General features: G+C 43.4%; 1 protein-coding gene across 1 annotated transcript in view; it reads right to left on the bottom strand.

Annotated features, from left to right (window-relative positions):
- SLC26A5 (solute carrier family 26 member 5) overlaps positions 1–17,934 on the bottom strand; it is a 142,160-nt gene that overhangs the window by 31,112 nt on the left and 93,114 nt on the right. Inside the window, exon 13 of the mRNA XM_069765112.1 lies at positions 4,080–4,186. Within this exon, the coding sequence (XP_069621213.1) occupies positions 4,080–4,186 (107 nt within the window). The remainder of the gene's footprint in view (positions 1–4,079; positions 4,187–17,934) is intronic.

Below are 17,934 nucleotides of genomic sequence, written 5' to 3'. Positions count from 1 at the left end.
GACGGCACTTACCACATCATGGAAAAATCCCATCATATAAATAGGCTATGGAATTATATGTGAGTAGATACAAAAGATCACACAAAGGAGCGCTTGTATGAAACCCTCATGCTTGGTAAAATGTAGAAATACAAGTAAAGAAAAACTGACTGACATCTCATAGCGCTGATTTGCCTGTGTAAATGGACACTAAGCCTATATTCATACAACCAAAGAGCGAGTGAATTATACAAGCCATGTTATAGCAGAAATTTTCAGACCAAATATGGGTCTCCTGACCTACCAATGATGTGTGTGAACTTATAGGAGGAGACCTTACATGTATTTTTATTCACCTGCAACAGCGCAATGTCTTATCCTCAAACATAACGGTCAATCAAGTAATTGCAGATGATAATGTTATTTGCCATAGTATGACATCCAATAGAATATAGCATATGTTTTTAGATGAAATGGGAGGCATATGGTGGTACACTGTGGTCTCAAAAACATCCATAAATGCCATTGTGCAGCTAGGAACATGAACTGAGCTTTGAAATGTTGTAATACAATAAGTGAGCAGCTGTCTAGCTACTAATTTGTGTAATCTACTGTATTACTACACAAACAAATCCTAGTGATGAAGCTTACTCACCGATCAATAGTTTTTATTGCGTTAATATTATAAAAAGTTAATTTACTTATCTACACTTATCTGCAAGATACAATTAACGGCCACAGTGGTGACAGTCTAGGCGTCTACTGGCTCACGAGCAACTTCCTGCCATTTACCATATGTTTAGATATGTACCGTATGTTCTACTGGGAAGTAAAGACTAGTAAGGACTGGGTAATCTTTCAAATATTTTTTTTATTCTTGTGGTCAACCCTGTTACCCCACAAGGTACATTGTTTTCCTCACTTTATTGCTAAATTAATAAAAAAGAATTTTTTTTGCTGACAGAGCCATATAATGACTTGCTTTTTGGTAGAACAAACTGTAGTCTTGAATTACACCATTCATTTTATCATATTATTTAATAAAATAGGAGAAAAATTCCAAAATAAAGTGAAACAATTAAAACTAGTGATGAGCGAGTGTACTCGTTGCTCGGGTGTCCTCCGAGTATTTTTTAGTGCTCGGAGATTTAGTTTTCATCGCCCCAGCTGAATGATTTACATCTGTTAGCCAGCTTGATTACATGTGGGGATTCCCTAGCAACCAGGCAACCCCCACACGTACTATGGCTGGGTAGTAGGTGTAAATCATTCAGCTGCCGCAATGAAAACTAAATCTCCGAACACTAAATAAACGGAGGACACCCGAGCGTGCTCGGGGAAACCTGAGCAACAAGTACACTCGCTCATCACTAATTAAAACATAAATAAAGCAATTATGTTATGATAGTATTTGGTGCAGTAAATACGCCTGGCCAACATGATTTTCCAGGTCAGTACAAACATGTGCACTCAGTTTTTGGAGATGTTCAGAAACCATGAGAATTTCAAGTAGAAAGCAAATCAGAAATTTTTCCCATGTTTTGAACACAACATCTGAGAAAGCAAAAAAGAATGAACACGTGCACCGCAAAGGCAAAAGACTTGCTGTGCATTTGCCTTCTTTTAAATGGTTCAGACTTTTAACCCCTTCACGCCGCGGCCCTTTTTCGTTTTTGTTTTTCACTCCCCTCCTTCCCAGAGCCATAACTTTTATTTTTCCATCAATATGGTCATGTGAGGGCTTATTTTTTGCATGACAAGTTGTACTTTTGAACGACACCATTGGTTTTACCATCTCTTGTACTAGAAAACGGGAAAAAAAATTCCAAGTGTGGTGAAATTGCACTTGTTTTTTGTTTGCCTTTTTTGATAGTTTCACTAAATGCTAAAACTGACCTGATATTATGATTATCCAGGTCATTACGAGTTCATAGACACCTAACATGTCTAGGTTATTTTTTATCTAAGTGGTGAAAAAAAAATCAAAACTTTGCTAACAAAAAAAAAATGTGCCATTTTCCGATACCCGTAGCGTCTCCATTTTTCTTGATCTGGGGCTGGGTGAGGGCTTATTTTTTGCGTGCCGAGATGACGTTTTTAATGATAACACTTTTGTGCCGATATGTTCTTTTGATTTCCCGTTATTGGATTTTAATGCAATGTCGCGGCAACCAAAAAAACGTAATTCTGGCGTTTCAATTTTTTTTTCTCGCTACGCTGTTTAGCGATCAGGTTAATCCATTTTTTATTGATAGATCGGGCGATTCTGAATGCGGCGATACCAAATATGTGTAGGTTTGATTTTTTTTTTTATTGTTTTATTTTGGATGGGGCGAAAGGGAGGTGATTTAAACTTTTATATTTTTTTTATTTTTTTCATATTTTTAAAAACATTTTTTTTTTTTACTTTTGCCATGCTTCAATAGCCTCCATGGGAGGCTAGAAGCTGGCACCACTCGATCATCTCAGCTACATAGCAGCGATCATCAGATCGCTGCTATGTAGCTGAAATGCAGGCTTGCTATAAGCGTCGACCACAGGGTGGCACTCACAGCAGGCCGGCATCAGCAACCATCCTGATGCATCGCCGATCCCCAATCAAGTGACAGGGGTCGGTGATGGGCTCATTTCCGGCCGCGCGGCCGGAAGCGGTAGTTAAATGCCGCTGTCAGCGTTTGACAGCGGCATTTAACAGGATAATAGCAGCGGGTGAATCCCGATTTCACCCGCCGCTATTGCACGCACATGTCAGCTGTACAAAACAGCTGACATGTCACGACTCTGATGTGGGCTCACCGCCAGAGCCCACATCAAAGGGGGAGACACGACATGCGCCGTACTAGTACTAGTACGGCGCATGTCGTGAAGGGGTAAAAGCAGGTAAAAGAAATGACCTGACCATCCTTCAGGCAACTAAGGTTATGTGCTCTTGATGTCTTTAAGACGCCAGTTTACTAACCAAGGTCTTCCCAGGTGAAGTCACTTTTGCTAAATATTTTCAACTGTAAAGAGCAAAGCAAAATCAATTGTTTTAAATCGCGTCATAGTTTACAAACCGTGAAGCGGTTAAAAGAAGTAACAAAAGACTGAACATGTGCACAGCAATGTCGTTTTTACATTGATGTAATGATCTTTTTTTTTTGCTGCAGTTTTAATTCACTTTTTCAGGTGGAAAAATATGTTGTGAGGACATACCATAATATAGTTTTTGGAGGAATGTTTTTTTTTCCTGAAGCAGCTTTGAAGATTTTTTGGAAGAGTTTTTTCTTGAAGAATTCTTTGCAGCCTTCTGATGGAACAGTGCCTAGTTCGGAGAGGTTCACTTTTAAGATTTTTTTTTTTTTATAAATAAGTTTTAAATTATTTAAATTTTTTAACTAGTTCTCTTAGGGTACTTGAACCTGCAATAGCTTGACTGCTTATTCGATACACTGCAAGACTGAATTACTGTAGTGAACTTGATAAGGCTTCAAGGTTGGACTTCTTAGGAGTTCTAACATTCAGTGGGCCCACGGATGCCCTAAAACACACCGATACACACTGATGGCTTCACATGATGGGGCAATGGCTGTCATAAATGACCGCTGTCATGTTGGAGTTATTTACATTAATCCTGCATTGTTGGTTGGATTCCCTGATATTTTTACAAAGTTGCTTGCAACTTTCTTTCCCCAAAAAACATGACCACAACTTGCAGGAAACTTCATTATTCTCAATCACGGGCAACTACACGTCTCCGGAAATTCAGAAAACATCTTTCAGAAAGCAGAGTGCTTTATGAGGCTTAACTTTCGACTTGGCTGCAGGATGTTTCTCGCTGCCTGTTAAAAGGAGCTTCATTGCTGCCTAGAGCTAGTTTTTTATTTACCAAGTGTTATACCTCTCATTTTTTTGCAAAAAAAAAAAACAATAAAGATCAACAATACACAATAGTTTTACACTTTCTTGTTTTCATTTACAGCTAGCCAATTATCGTTACACTCAGAATTAACCAAATTAAAATAACTGACTACTGTTAGCAGTTTTGATTGGCAAATAAAAAACACAAGTGCGTGTACTGTTCCAAAACAAGAAATAATAGAAGGGCATATAAATCAAACCTTTGTGTGCGGTAGATGACTGTTATAATAGCAAATGCCACTGCAACAAGAAGACCATAGTCAAGACCTAGGGAAACCGAAGCCAAAAACGACACCACCCAAATTGCCTGAAAGTACAAGAATGTATTATTCACCAATGCAAATTTCCAAACTAATAGATTATATTTATATAGAAAAGTATGTCAGGTTTGACATGCAATGTGCATATTAAATAAATATTGAATGTCATAATGTATGATCATGCCAACAATATTCATACACATGCGGTCAAAATTGTTGGTACCCCTCGTTTAGTGACAGAAAAACCCACAATGGTCACAGAAATAACTTGAATCTGACGAAAGTAATAAATAAAAAAAATCTATGAAAATGAACAAATGAAAGTCAGACATTGCTTTTCAACCATGCTTCCACAGAATTTAAAAAAAAATAAAACGCATGAAATAGGCCTGGACAGAAATGATGGTACCCTTAACTTAATATTTTGTTGCACAACCTTTTGAGGCTATCACTGAAATCAAATGATTCCTGTAACGGTCAATGAGACTTCTGCACCTCTTGACAGGTATTTTGGCCCACTCTTCAAGAGCAAACTACTCATTTTTGAAGATTGCCTTTTCCAGGTTGCATGTTTCAGCTTTTTCCAAAGATGCTCAATAGGATTTAGGTCAGGACTCATAGAAGGCCTCTTCAGAATAGTCCAACGTTTTCCTCATAGCCATTCTTAGGTGTTTTTAGCTGTGTTTTGGGTCATTATCCTGTTGCAAGACTCATGACCTGCGACTGAGACCAAGCTTTCTGGGCAGCACATTTCTCTCTAGAATCCCTTGATAGTCTTGAGAGTTCATTGTACCCTGCACAGATTCTTGACACCCTGTGCTAGATGCAGCAAAGCAGCCCCAGAACAAAACAGAGCCTCCTTCATGTTTCACAGTAAGGACAGTGTTCTTTTCTTGATCTGCTTCATTTTTTCGTCTGTGAACATAGAGCTGATGTGCCTTGCCAAAAAGTTAAATTTTTGTCTCATCTGTTCATAGGACATTCTCCCAGAAGTATAAAAACTTAATTCCAGCTCACCCAGTTCTTCTATGCTCATCCACCTGAGGCTCAGACACCGGCCTCGCCCTGGCCTCACATCAAGGAAAATAGAAAAAATTGGAGTCCGGCTCAACAGGACTGGATTTTACTTTTCTTTTATTTTCAAAAGTGTGAAAGTCTCGCTGTGTGTTAGACCGAACGTGCCCGAAAACGCAGTAGACCGCGTTCGAGGGTGCGTCAGAAAGTAACGCATCATCGCTAACGCATGCAGATTTTGACATGCGTTAGGATGCGTTACGATAATGGAAGTCTATGGGCGCGTTAACGGATCCGTTACATAGCGTTAATGCCTGGATGTTTGGGCCCCCCATTTAAAGTGAATAGGGTCTGGGTTCGGGTACTGTTCTGGTACCGGAACTTTTTATTTCAATGTTCAGCCAAACCCGAACATCCAGGTGTCCGCCCATCCCTAATAATAATCCAAAACATAAAGCTAAAGAATGGCAAAGAGCAATTCATTGGACTCGTCTGAAGTGGCCTCCACTGAGGCCTGATCTAAATCTTATTGGACATCTGTGGAAGGGGCTGAAACATACAGTCTGGAGAAGGCACCCTTCACACCTGATACAGATTGAGCAATTTGCTCAAGAGGAGCAGGTCAAAACGGTGGACAGGTGCAAATGTCTCACTGAAAGTTACAGAAATTGTTAGTTTGCAGAGATTGCCTCAAAAAGTTGAGCAACAAAAGCAAAATTAAAGGGAACTGGTCAGGTTCCCCATGCCCTCCAAACCAGTGTAATCGCGTCCACATTTCGGCAGAGTTAATGCATCTCTGTAAAGGGGTGTATACTTCCCGGCTTCAGGGGTACACTGCGCATGATCAGAAGTGGAGAAGAGAGGCTCATGGTCATGCATAGTGCACCTCTGAGGACGAGAAGCGTACACCAGGCTACAGAGGTGCAGTGACACTACCAAAATGAACCATGCGAGATTTGCAGGAGCTGGCAATGACGTATACACAGGAGCAATAACTTGGAAAGAAGGCCGACTAGTCTGTAGAAACTAATGCTGTATCGATTAGTCAAAGCCCTAATTATCATTCAAAAAGTAGAGGCTAAAACTACTTTCCTTAAACATAGATTTCAGTGAATGGCGTTATACAGGGGTGGATAGGTAGGGAATTTAGTCATACATAAGTTAATACAGCTGGGTCGGCGTGCATGTGGAACCTGACATGTTCCCTTTAAGCTAAGAGTGCCATTTTATTTCCAAGCAATTTGCATTAATTATTTTAAATGTTTCTGTTGAACCAAAATTCTAAAGCAATGTGTGGTTTTCATTAGTTGATATACAGTAAGTTTAATTTGAAAACAACCATTGACAGTTTCAAGTTATTTCAGTGATCATTGTAGGTTTTTTTACTTTAATAGAAGGGAACCAACAATTTGGTCAATGAGTGTCATTATGTCATATTGTTATTATTGAAAATGCTATTGCTCACATAAAACCTGGAAAATGATTTAAATAGATCTGGTCTCCCATACCCAGCCACCTCCTCATTCACACCTGATTGCCCTTAACTGGGGATATATTCACATGCAGGAGTCTGCTACAGACTCAGTCTGCTGCAATTCATCTTTTAACTTCCATCTTTTAAATTACATCTTTTTAATTATGATTCTGAATTAGACTGAATTGGACTGGAATTGACTGGAAGGTAACAGAACACCGACCACTACAATGTTTCGGTTTCTTTTCTCTTTCACCCCCATACTACTTTCCTTCTTACAATCTCCTGCAATCCCTCCACCTAGTAAGCAAATAGTCATTTCTCCCTCCATCCTCGCCAGCCATCTCACCTTCTCCTCAGAACTGTTCCTCCACATACAATCCTTTTTCTCTAGACACACACGGCCGCATCATGTCCTATCCTGCTCCCGCCTTCTAATGCTCTGTCTGCTACTCCTCATTGCTGGTGACATATCCCCAAATCCCGGCCCTCCCCAATTCATCCCCACACTCGTTTCTAACACCCTGCCACGATCCTCCGCATGTTTTCCCAACCACGACAACCTCATACCCATTCATCCAGCCCCCACTCCCCCTACCTGGAGCACTATGGAACGCACGCTCCATCTGCAACAAACTGCCATTTATCCATGACCTCTTCATCACCAACAAACTCTCCTTCCTCGGCCTCACCGAAACCTGGCTCACCCCCTCTGACTCGGCCTCTCCAGCTGCGCTCTCCTATGGCGGATTCCAACTCTCTCACACCCCTCGCCCCAGCAACAAACGCGGTGGAGGAGTTGGCCTGCTCCTGTCCGACACCTGCTCCTTCACTCCAATGCCGCTACCACCCTCCGCTTCTCTTCCCTCGTTTGAGGTGCACTCTGTCCGCATCTATTCCCCCTCCAACCTCCAGCTGGCTGTCATCTACCGCCCCCCAGAACTAGCCATCTCCACCTTTCTCGACCACTTCACCACCTGGCTACTTCATTTCCTCTCTGTTGACATCCCCACTATCATCATGGGTGATTTCAATGTCCCCATTGACACTTTCACCTCAGCTGCCTCTAAACTTTTATCACTGACTGCCTCCTTCGGCCTCACTCAATGGTCCTCTGAGGCCACTCACAAAGATGGCCACACGCTGGACCTCATCTTCACCCGCCTCTGCTCCCTTACTAATCTCATTAACACACCTCTCCCCCTGTCTGACCACAACCTACTGACATTCTCGTCCCTCTCCTCTCCTAGTGTGCAACCCCCACTCCACAAACTCACTCACCCTCGCAGAAATCTCAAACATCTCAATTTACAATTACTCTCTGAGTCCCTTCTCCCTCTCACAGACATAGCTTCCCTTCATGACACAGATGCTGCTGCCACTTTTTATAACACCACAATAACAGCAACACTCGATTCGGCCGCCCCACTCATGCATAGTAAAACTCGTACAATTAACAGGCAGCCCTGTGTTGTGATTCTGTGGCAGAGCTCCCTCCTGTGGTCACAAGTGGTACTTCGGCTGATTCTCTCTGTGAGCTTCTGTTGGTGGAGGGAAGTGGTACTGCGGCTTCTGAGTTTCCTCACTCAGGTGATCTGGTGAGGTCGTTAGGTGCTTCTCTACTTAACTCCACCTAATGCTTTGATCCTGGCTTCCTGTCAATGTTCCAGTGTTGGACTTGCTTTTCCCTGGATCATTCCTGTGGCCTGCTGCTCTGCATAGCTAAGTTCTTCTTTGCTATTTGTTTGCTATTTTTTCTGTCCAGCTTGTCTAATTTTTTGCTGGAAGCTCTGGGACGCAAAGGGTGTACCTCCGTGCCGTTAGTTCGGTACGGAGGGTCTTTTTGCCCCCTTTGCGTGGTTTTCTTTAGGGTTTTGTGTAGACCGCAAAGTTACCTTTTCTGTCCTCGCTCTGTTAAGAAAGTCGGGCCTCACTTTGCTGAATCTATTTCATCTCTACGTTTGTCTTTTCATCTTAACTCACAGTCATTATATGTGGGGGGCTGCCTTTTCCTTTGGGGTATTTCTCTCAGGCAAGGTAGGCTTATTTTCTATCTTCAGGCTAGTTAGTTTCTCAGGCTGTGCCGAGTTGCATAGGCAGAGTTAGGCGCAATCCACGGCTGCCTCTAGTGTTGTTTGGAGAGGATTAGGGATTGCGGTCTGCAGAGTTCCCACGTCTCAGAGCTCGTTCTATGATTTTGGGTTATTGTCAGATCACTGTATGTGCTCTGACCGCTATGTCCATTTTGGTACTGAATTGCCTTTCATAACAGCCCTGGCTGACCAGCCTGACCAAAGAATTGAGACGGGCTTCCAGGATTGCTGAGCGGAGATGGAAGCGATCCCACTCTGCCGACCACTTCACTGCATACAAGCAGTCCCTCGCCAGCTTCAAGTCTGCGCTCACTGCTGCAAAACAAACTTACTTCTCATCTCTCACATCCTCCCTGTCCCACAACCCTAAACAGCTTTTCAACACTTTCAATTCTCTACTCCGTCCCCCCGCACCTCCTCCCTCCCCCCTCATTTCTGCTGATGACTTCGCCTCTTTCTTTAAACAGAAGATCGATACGATCAGAGAAAGCTTTGGCCCACAGCGCCCACTGCCCCTCTTAGCTCCTCAACCCTGCTCCTCAAAAACCAGCTTCTCCACCATGACAGAAGATCAGCTCTCCACCCTCCTGTCAAGATCACACCTCACCACCTGCACGCTTGACCTGCTCCCATCCCACCTCATCCCTAACCTTTCCACGGTCTTCATCCCAACCCTAACGCACCTCTTCAACCTCTCACTCACAACAGGTGTCTTTCCCTCATCCTTCAAGCATGCCAAGATCACACCCATCCTCAAAAAGCCCTCCCTCGACCCATCCTCTGTGTCTAGCTATCGCCCAATATCTCTTCTCCCTTATGCCTCCAAATTGCTGGAGCAACACGTCCATCTTGAACTGTCCTCCCACTTCTCCTCCTGCTCCCTCTTTGATCGGTTACAATCAGGCTTCCGTTCCCATCACTCAACTGAAACTGCCCTAACTAAAGTCACCAATGACCTACTAACTGCCAGGAGCAAGCGACACTACTCTGTCCTCCTTCTCCTGGACCTGTCTTCTGCCTTTGACACTGTAGACCACTCCCTTTTGCTACAAATCCTCTCATCTCTTGGCATCACAGACTTGGCCCTTTCCTGGATCTCGTCATATCTGACAGACTGAACATTCAGTGTCTCCCTCCCCCACACCACCTCCTCACTTCGCCCCTTGTCAGTCGGTGTTCCTCAAGGCTCTGTTCTAGGACCCCTACTCTTCTCCATCTACACTTTCGGCCTGGGACAGCTCATAGAATCCCACGGTTTGCAGTACCATCTCTACGCTGATGACATGCAGATCTACCTCTCCGGACCTAACCTCTCCTCCTTGCTTACCAAAATCCCGCACTGTCTGTCTGCCATTTCAGCCTTCTTTTCTGCTCGCTTTCTACAACTGAACATGGACAAAACAGAATTCATCATCTTTCCCCCATCTCACTCTACCCCTCCACCAGACCTATCCATCAATGTCAATGGCTGCTCACTATCCCCAGTCCCACACGCCAGGTGCCTAGGGGTGATCCTCGACTCTGCCCTCTCTTTCAAGCCACATATCCAAGCACTTGCCTCCTCCTGTCGTCTCAAACTCAAAAATATTTCCCGGATCCGTGCTTTCCTTGACCGCAACACTGCAAAAACGCTAGTACATGCCCTTATCATCTCCCGCCTCGACTACTGCAACCTCCTACTCTCTGGACTCCCCTCTAGCACTCTGGCACCACTCCAATCCATCCTACACTCTGCTGCCCGACTAATCCACCTGTCCCCCGCTATTCCCCAGCCTCTCCCCTGTGTCAAGCCCTTCACTGGCTTCCTATCGCCCAGAGACTCCAGTTCAAAACCCTCACACTGACATACAAAGCCATCCACAACCTGTCTCCTCCATACATCTGTGACATGGTCTCCCGGTACCTACCTACACGCAAGCTCCGATCCTCCCAAGACCTCCTTCTCTACTCCCCTCTCATCTCTTCTTCCCATAACCGCATCCAAGACTTCTCCCGTGCTTCCCCCATACTCTGGAACTCTCTACCCCAACACATCAGACTCGCGCCTACCATAGAAACCTTCAAAAAGAACCTGAAGACTCACCTCTTCCGACAAGCCTACAGCCTGCAGTGATCCTCAACCTACTGAACAGCCGCACAGCCAGCTCTTCCCTCTCCTAGTGTATCCTCACCCATCCCCTGCAGACTGTGAGCCCTCGCGGGCAGGGTCCTCCCTCCTTTGTACTCGTCTGCCTTGTTATCTGCTCATGTTTAATGTATTTGTCTATATTTGCTCCGTATTCACATGTAAAGCGTCATGGAATAAATGGCGCTATAAAAATGTAATAATAATAATAATAATAAAATAGTTGATGCGATTAAATTATTTGTACAGTATCATTGGAAAGGGGTGTACAATACTTTATGATTTAATATATGAAAAAAATAGTATCACTTGTGAGATCTGAAGATCAAATATGCCTACACATCATACTATCTGTCAGTGAGCACAGTGCATGGTGTTCGATGTAACAAACGTTAACGATTGCTAATCAGCTATTTCACACACAATCCTGATCCTTGTTATATATAAACACTTGTCTGACATTTGTAAATTTTTAGTTATGATCTCAGTTTAAATGATTATCTGCTCGTTTAAATGAACCATCACAGCATTTTACAACCTCTAATGCTTAAAAAGAACCTGTCAACATGAAAATGCAGTCCAATCTGCAGGCACCATATTATAGAGCAGGGAAAACAGAGTAGATTGATAAATAGTTATGTGAGAAAAGATTTGCTATAACCTGTGTTTTAACCATTTAAACATCTGCTCTTTATTTGATTTTCAGTCCAGTGGGCGGTCCGATCAGTGACTGACAGCATTCTTTGTATAAGAGTGCATACAGAGATGGCTGTCAGTCACTGATCAGACTGCTGAAAGTCACAGAAAAAGCAGCAAATTAAATGAATAAAACAAAGGCTATGCCTAATCTTTTGTCAGAAAACCATGGGCGGACTCACACACAGTATGTATGTACATGTACCTGTGCACAGTGTTCATATGCACCTGTGGGACACACAAGGATAATCACAGTACACTATATATACTATATATATATATATATATATATATATATATATATATATATATATATACATACACATATACATATACACACACACAGTACAGACCGAAAGTTTGGACACATCCCATTTAAAGATTTCTCTATTTTCATGACTGAAAATTGTTAATTTACACTGAAGGCTTCAAAACTATGAATTAACACATGTGGAAATATATACTTAACAAAAAAGCGTGAAACAACTGAAAATATGTCTTATATTCTAGGTTCTTCAAAGTAGCCACCTTTTGCTTTGATGATGGCTTTGCACACTTTTGGCATTCTCTTGATGAGCTTCAAGAGGTAGTCACCGGAAATGGTCTTCCAACAATCTTGAAGGAGTTCCCAGAGATGCTTAGCACTTGTTGGCCCTTTTGTCTTCACTCTGCGGTCCAGCTCACCCCAACCATCTCGATTGGGTTCAGGTCTGGTGACTGGAGGCCATGTCATCTGGCGTAGCACCCCATCACTCTCCTTCTTGGTCAAATAGCCCTTACACAGCGGACCGGACCGCCCTCCAGGTGAGTATAATAAAACTTATTTTTCTTATCTTGCAGGTCGGATCGGGGGGCTTATATACAGCATTATAGAATTCTGTAGATACAGTTGTGGCCAAAAGTATTGATACCCCTGCAATTCTGTCAGATCATACTCAGTTTCTTCCTGAAAATTATTGCAATCAAGTTCTTTGGTATTATTATCTTCATTTAATTTGTCTTAAATGAAAAAAACACAAAAGAGAATGAAGCAAAACATTGATCATTTCACACAAAACTCCAAAAATGGGCCAGACAAAAGTATTGGCACCCTCAGCCTAATACTTGGTTGCACAACCTTTAGCCAAAATAACTGCGAACAACCGCTTCCGGTAACCATCAATGAGTTTCTTACAATGCTCTGCTGGAATTTTAGACCATTCTTCTTTGGCAAACTGCTCAAGGTCCCTGATATTTGAAGGGTGCCTTCTCCAAACTGATATTTTTAGATCTCTCCACTGGTGTTCTATGGGATTCAGGTCTGGACTTATTGCTGGCCACCTTAGAAGTCTCCAGTGCTTTCTCTCAAACCATTTTCTAGTGCTTTTTGAAGTGTGTTTTGGGTCATTGTCCTGCTGGAAGACCCATGACCTCTGAGGGAGACCCAGCTTTCTCACACTGGGCCCTACATTAGGCTGCAAAATTTGTTGGTAGTCTTCAGACTTCATTATGCCATGCACATGGTCAAGCAGTCCAGTGCCAGAGGCAGCAAAGCAACCCCAAAACATCAGGGAACCTCCGCCATGTTTTACTGTAGGGACCATGTTCTTTTCTTTGAATGCCTCTTTTTTTCTCCTGTAAACTCTATGTTGATGTCTTTGCCCAAAAAGCTCTACTTTTGTCTCATCTGACCAGAGAACATTCTTCCAAAACGTTTTAGGCTTTTTCAGGTAAGTTTTGGCAATCTCCAGCCTGACTTTTTTATGTCTTGGGGTAAGAAGTGGGGTCTTCCTGGGTCTCCTACCATACAGTCCCTTTTCATTCAGACGCCGACGGATAGTACGGGATGACACTGTTGAACCCTCGGACTGCAGGGCAGCTTGAACTTGTTAGGTCACAGCAACAAGTGACAGCAAAAAGTACAGCCAAGAAGCAACGAAGAGTGGTGGTGGTGGGAGACTCACTACTGAGAGGCACAGAAGCAGCCATCTGCAGACCGGACATAACCGCAAGAGAAGTATGCTGCCTTCCAGGTGCGATGATCAAGGATGTGACCGATAGGATACCAAAGTTCTTCAGCTCCAAGGACGTCCACCCATTTCTTCTGATACATGTTGGCACCAATGACACGGCAAGGAAGGACCTACCGACAATCTGCAAGGACTTTGAAGAGTTGTGGAAAAAAGTAAAGGAACTGGATGCGCAGGTAGTTTTTTCTTCTATCCTTCCAGTAGACGGGCATGGCACCAGGAGATGGAACAGGATCCTTGATGCGAACAACTGGCTAAGACTGGCAGACAACAAGGATTCGGATTCCTGGACCACGGTGTGAATTACTTGTACGATGGACTCCTCGCCAGAGACGGACTACACCTCAACAAACCTGGGAAACACACATTCGCCAGAAGACTCGCTACACTCATCAAGAGGGCGTTAAACTAGAAGAAGAGGAGACGGAAAGAAAAACATTAGACTCGAACAAAGAAGACCCAGGAAAACATACTCAGAAGGGAGGTAAGAACATTTCTAAAACAATCCACAGCGAGTAGATTGGAACAAAACAAAATCCTCTAAACTGCATGCTCGCAAACGCCAGAAGCCTGACAAACAAGATGGAAGAACTAGAAGCAGAAATATCTACAGGTAACTTTGACATAGTGGGAATAACCGAGTCATAGTCAGATGAAAGCTATGACTGGGCAGTTAACTTACAGGGTTACAGTCTGTTTAGAAAGGATCGTAAAAATCGGAGAGGAGGAGGGGTTTGTTTCTATGTAAAGTCTTGTCTAAAGTCCACTTTAAGGGAGGATATTAGCGAAGGGAATGAGGATGTCGAGTCCATATGGGTTGAAATTCATGGAGGGAAAAATGGTAACAAAATTCTCATTGGGGTCTGTTACAAACCCCCAAATATAACAGAAATCATGGAAAGTCTACTTCTAAAGCAGATAGATGAAGCTGCAACCCATAATGAGGTCCTGGTTATCGGGGACTTTAACTACCCGGATATTAACTGGGAAACAGAAACCTGTGAAACCCATAAAGGCAACAGGTTTCTGCTAATAACCAAGAAAAATTATCTTTCACAATTGGTGCAGAATCCAACCAGAGGAGCAGCACTTTTAGACCTAATACTATCTAATAGACCTGACAGAATAACAAATCTGCAGGTGGTCGGGCATCTAGGAAATTGTTGTGAATTCTGTGGCTGAGTTCACTTCTGTGGTCACAAGTGGTATTGCAGTCTCTGGGCTTCCTCCCTCAGGTGTTTTGGTGAGCTCGTTGGCTGCCTTGCTATTTAGCTCCACCTGAGTCTGTCTTCCTTGCTCCTTGTCAATGTTCCAGTGTTGGATCTGAGCTACTGCATCTTTCCTTGGGCCTGCTGCTCTGCTAGATAAGTGCTTCTAGTTTGTTTTCTGTTTTTTCTGTCCAGCTTGCTATTAACTTTTGCTGGAAGCTCTGAGAAGCAAAGGGGTGCACCGCCGTGCTGTTAGTTCGGCACGGTGGGTCTTTTTGCCCCTTTGCGTGGTTTTCGTTTTAGGGTTTTTTGTAGACTGCATAGTTCTCTTTGCTATCCTCGCTCTGTCTAGAATATCGGGCCTCACTTTGCTGAATCTATTTCATTCCTACGTTTGTCTTTTCATCTTGCTAACAGTCATTATATGTGGGGGGCTGCCTATTCATTTGGGGTATTTCTCTGAGGTAAGTCAGGCTTGTATTTCTATCTTCAGGCTAGTCAGCTCCTCAGGCAGTGCCGAGTTGCATAGGTAGTTTTAGGCGCAATCCACTGCTGCTTATAGTTGTGTGAGGATAGATCAGGTACTGCAGTCTACAGAGATTCCACGTCTCAGAGCTTGTCCTATTGTTTTTGGTTATTGCCAGATCTCTGTATGTGCGCTGATTACTGCACGCTGTGTTGCCTGATTGCCAGCCATAACAGTACAAGGAGCCCCACCAATGATTCCCAATAGAGGGAAAAAAGAAATCCTGACATCATTTTTTTTTCTTAGCTCTGTCTTCAGTCTTTTTTTCCCCCTAGACATTAGAGTGCTTCAGGACACAGCTGTGGACATGGATATTCAGGCTCTGTGCTCCTCAATGGATAATCTCGTTGTAAATGTACAAAAGATTCAAGATACTATTGATCAGAAATCGATGCTAGAACCAAGAATTCCGATTCCTGATTTGTTTTTTGGTGACAGAACTAAGTTCCTGAGCTTCAGAAATAATTGTAAGCTATTTTTGGCCTTGAAACCTCATTCTTCTGGTAATCCTATTCAACAGGTTTTGATTATTATTTCTTTTTTGCGCGGCGACCCACAGGACTGGGCGTTTTCTCTTGCGCCAGGAGACCCTGCATTGAGTAGTGTCGATGCGTTTTTCCTGGCGCTCGGATTGCTTTACGATGAGCCTAATTCAGTGGATCAGGCTGAGAAAAATCTGCTGGCTTTATGCCAGGGTCAGGATGATATAGAAGTATATTGTCAGAAATTTAGAAAGTGGTCAGTACTCACTCTGTGGAATGAATCTGCACTAGCGGCTTTGTTCAGAAAGGGTCTCTCTGAAGCTCTTAAGGATGTAATGGTGGGATTTCCTATGCCTGCTGGTTTGAATGAGTCCATGTCCTTGGCCATTCAGATCGGTCGTCGCTTGCGCGAGCGTAAATCTGTGCACCATCTGGCGGTATTGTCTGAGAGTAAACCTGAGCCTATGCAGTGCGACAGGACTATGACTAAAGTAGAACGGCAAGAACACAGACGTCTGAACAGACTGTGTTTCTATTGTGGTGATTCTACTCATGCTATTTCTAATTGTCCTAAACGCACTAGGCGGTTCGATAGCTCTGCCGTTATTGGTACTGTACAGTCCAAATTCCTTTTGTCCATTACCTTAATGTGCTCTTTGTCATCGTATTCTGTCATGGCGTTTGTGGATTCAGGCGCTGCCCTGAATCTGATGGATTTGGATTATGCTAAACGTTGTGGATTTTTCTTGGAGCCTTTGCGGTGTCCTATTCCGTTGAGAGGAATTGATGCTACACCTTTGGCCAAGAATAAGCCTCAGTACTGGGCCCAGCTGACCATGTGCATGGCTCCTGCACATCAGGAAGTTATTCGCTTTCTGGTACTGCATAATTTGCATGATGTGGTCGTGTTGGGGTTGCCATGGCTACAAACCCATAATCCAGTATTGGATTGGAACTCTATGTCGGTAACCAGCTGGGGTTGTCAGGGAGTACATGGTGATGTTCCATTTTTGTCTATTTCGTCATCCATTCCTTCTGACATCCCAGAGTTCTTGTCGGACTTTCAGGATGTATTTGAAGAGTCCAAGTCTGATGCCCTACCTCCGCATAGGAATTGTGATTGTGCTATCGATTTGATTCCTGGTAGTAAATTTCCTAAGGGTCGTTTATTTAATTTGTCCGTACCTGAACACACCGCTATGCGCAGTTATGTGAAGGAGTCCCTGGAGAAGGGACATATTCGCCCATCGTCGTCACCATTGGGAGCAGGGTTCTTTTTTGTAGCCAAGAAGGATGGTTCGCTAAGACCGTGTATTGATTACCGCCTTCTTAATAAGATCACTGTTAAGTTTCAGTATCCCTTGCCATTGATTTCTGACTTGTTTGCTCGGATTAAGGGGGCTAGTTGGTTCACCAAGATAGATCTTCGTGGTGCGTATAATCTGGTGAGAATCAGGCAGGGAGATGAATGGAAAACGGCATTTAATACGCCCGAGGGTCATTTTGAGTATCTGGTGATGCCGTTCGGACTTGCCAATGCTCCATCTGTTTTTCAGTCTTTTATGCATGACATTTTCCGTGAGTATCTGGATAAATTCTTGATTGTTTACTTGGATGACATTTTGATCTTCTCAGATGATTGGGAGTCTCATGTGAAGCAAGTCAGAATGGTTTTCCAGGTACTGCGTGCTAATTCCTTGTTCGTGAAGGGATCAAAGTGTCTCTTCGGTGTGCAGAAAGTTTCATTTTTGGGATTCATCTTTTCCCCTTCTACTATCGAGATGGATCCGGTTAAGGTTCAGGCCATCCAGGATTGGACTCAGCCGACATCTCTAAAAAGTCTGCAGAAATTCCTGGGCTTTGCTAATTTTTATCGTCGCTTCATCTGTAATTTTTCTAGCATTGCCAGACCATTGACCGATTTGACCAAGAAGGGTGCTGATTTGGTTAATTGGTCTTCTGCTGCCGTGGAAGCTTTTCAGGAGTTGAAGCGTCGTTTTTGCTGTGCCCCTGTGTTGTGTCAACCTGATGTTTCTCTTCCGTTCCAGGTCGAGGTTGATGCTTCTGAGATTGGTGCAGGGGCGGTTTTGTCACAGAGAGGTTCTGGTTGCTCAGTGTTCAAACCATGTGCTTTCTTTTCCAGGAAATTTTCTGCTGCTGAGCGTAAT

This window comes from Ranitomeya imitator, chromosome 4, assembly GCF_032444005.1.
Source record: "Ranitomeya imitator isolate aRanImi1 chromosome 4, aRanImi1.pri, whole genome shotgun sequence".
Taxonomy (NCBI): Eukaryota; Metazoa; Chordata; class Amphibia; order Anura; family Dendrobatidae; genus Ranitomeya; species Ranitomeya imitator.
Note: the sequence above shows the minus strand (reverse complement) of the source record. Positions and strands in the feature narration are given on the sequence as shown.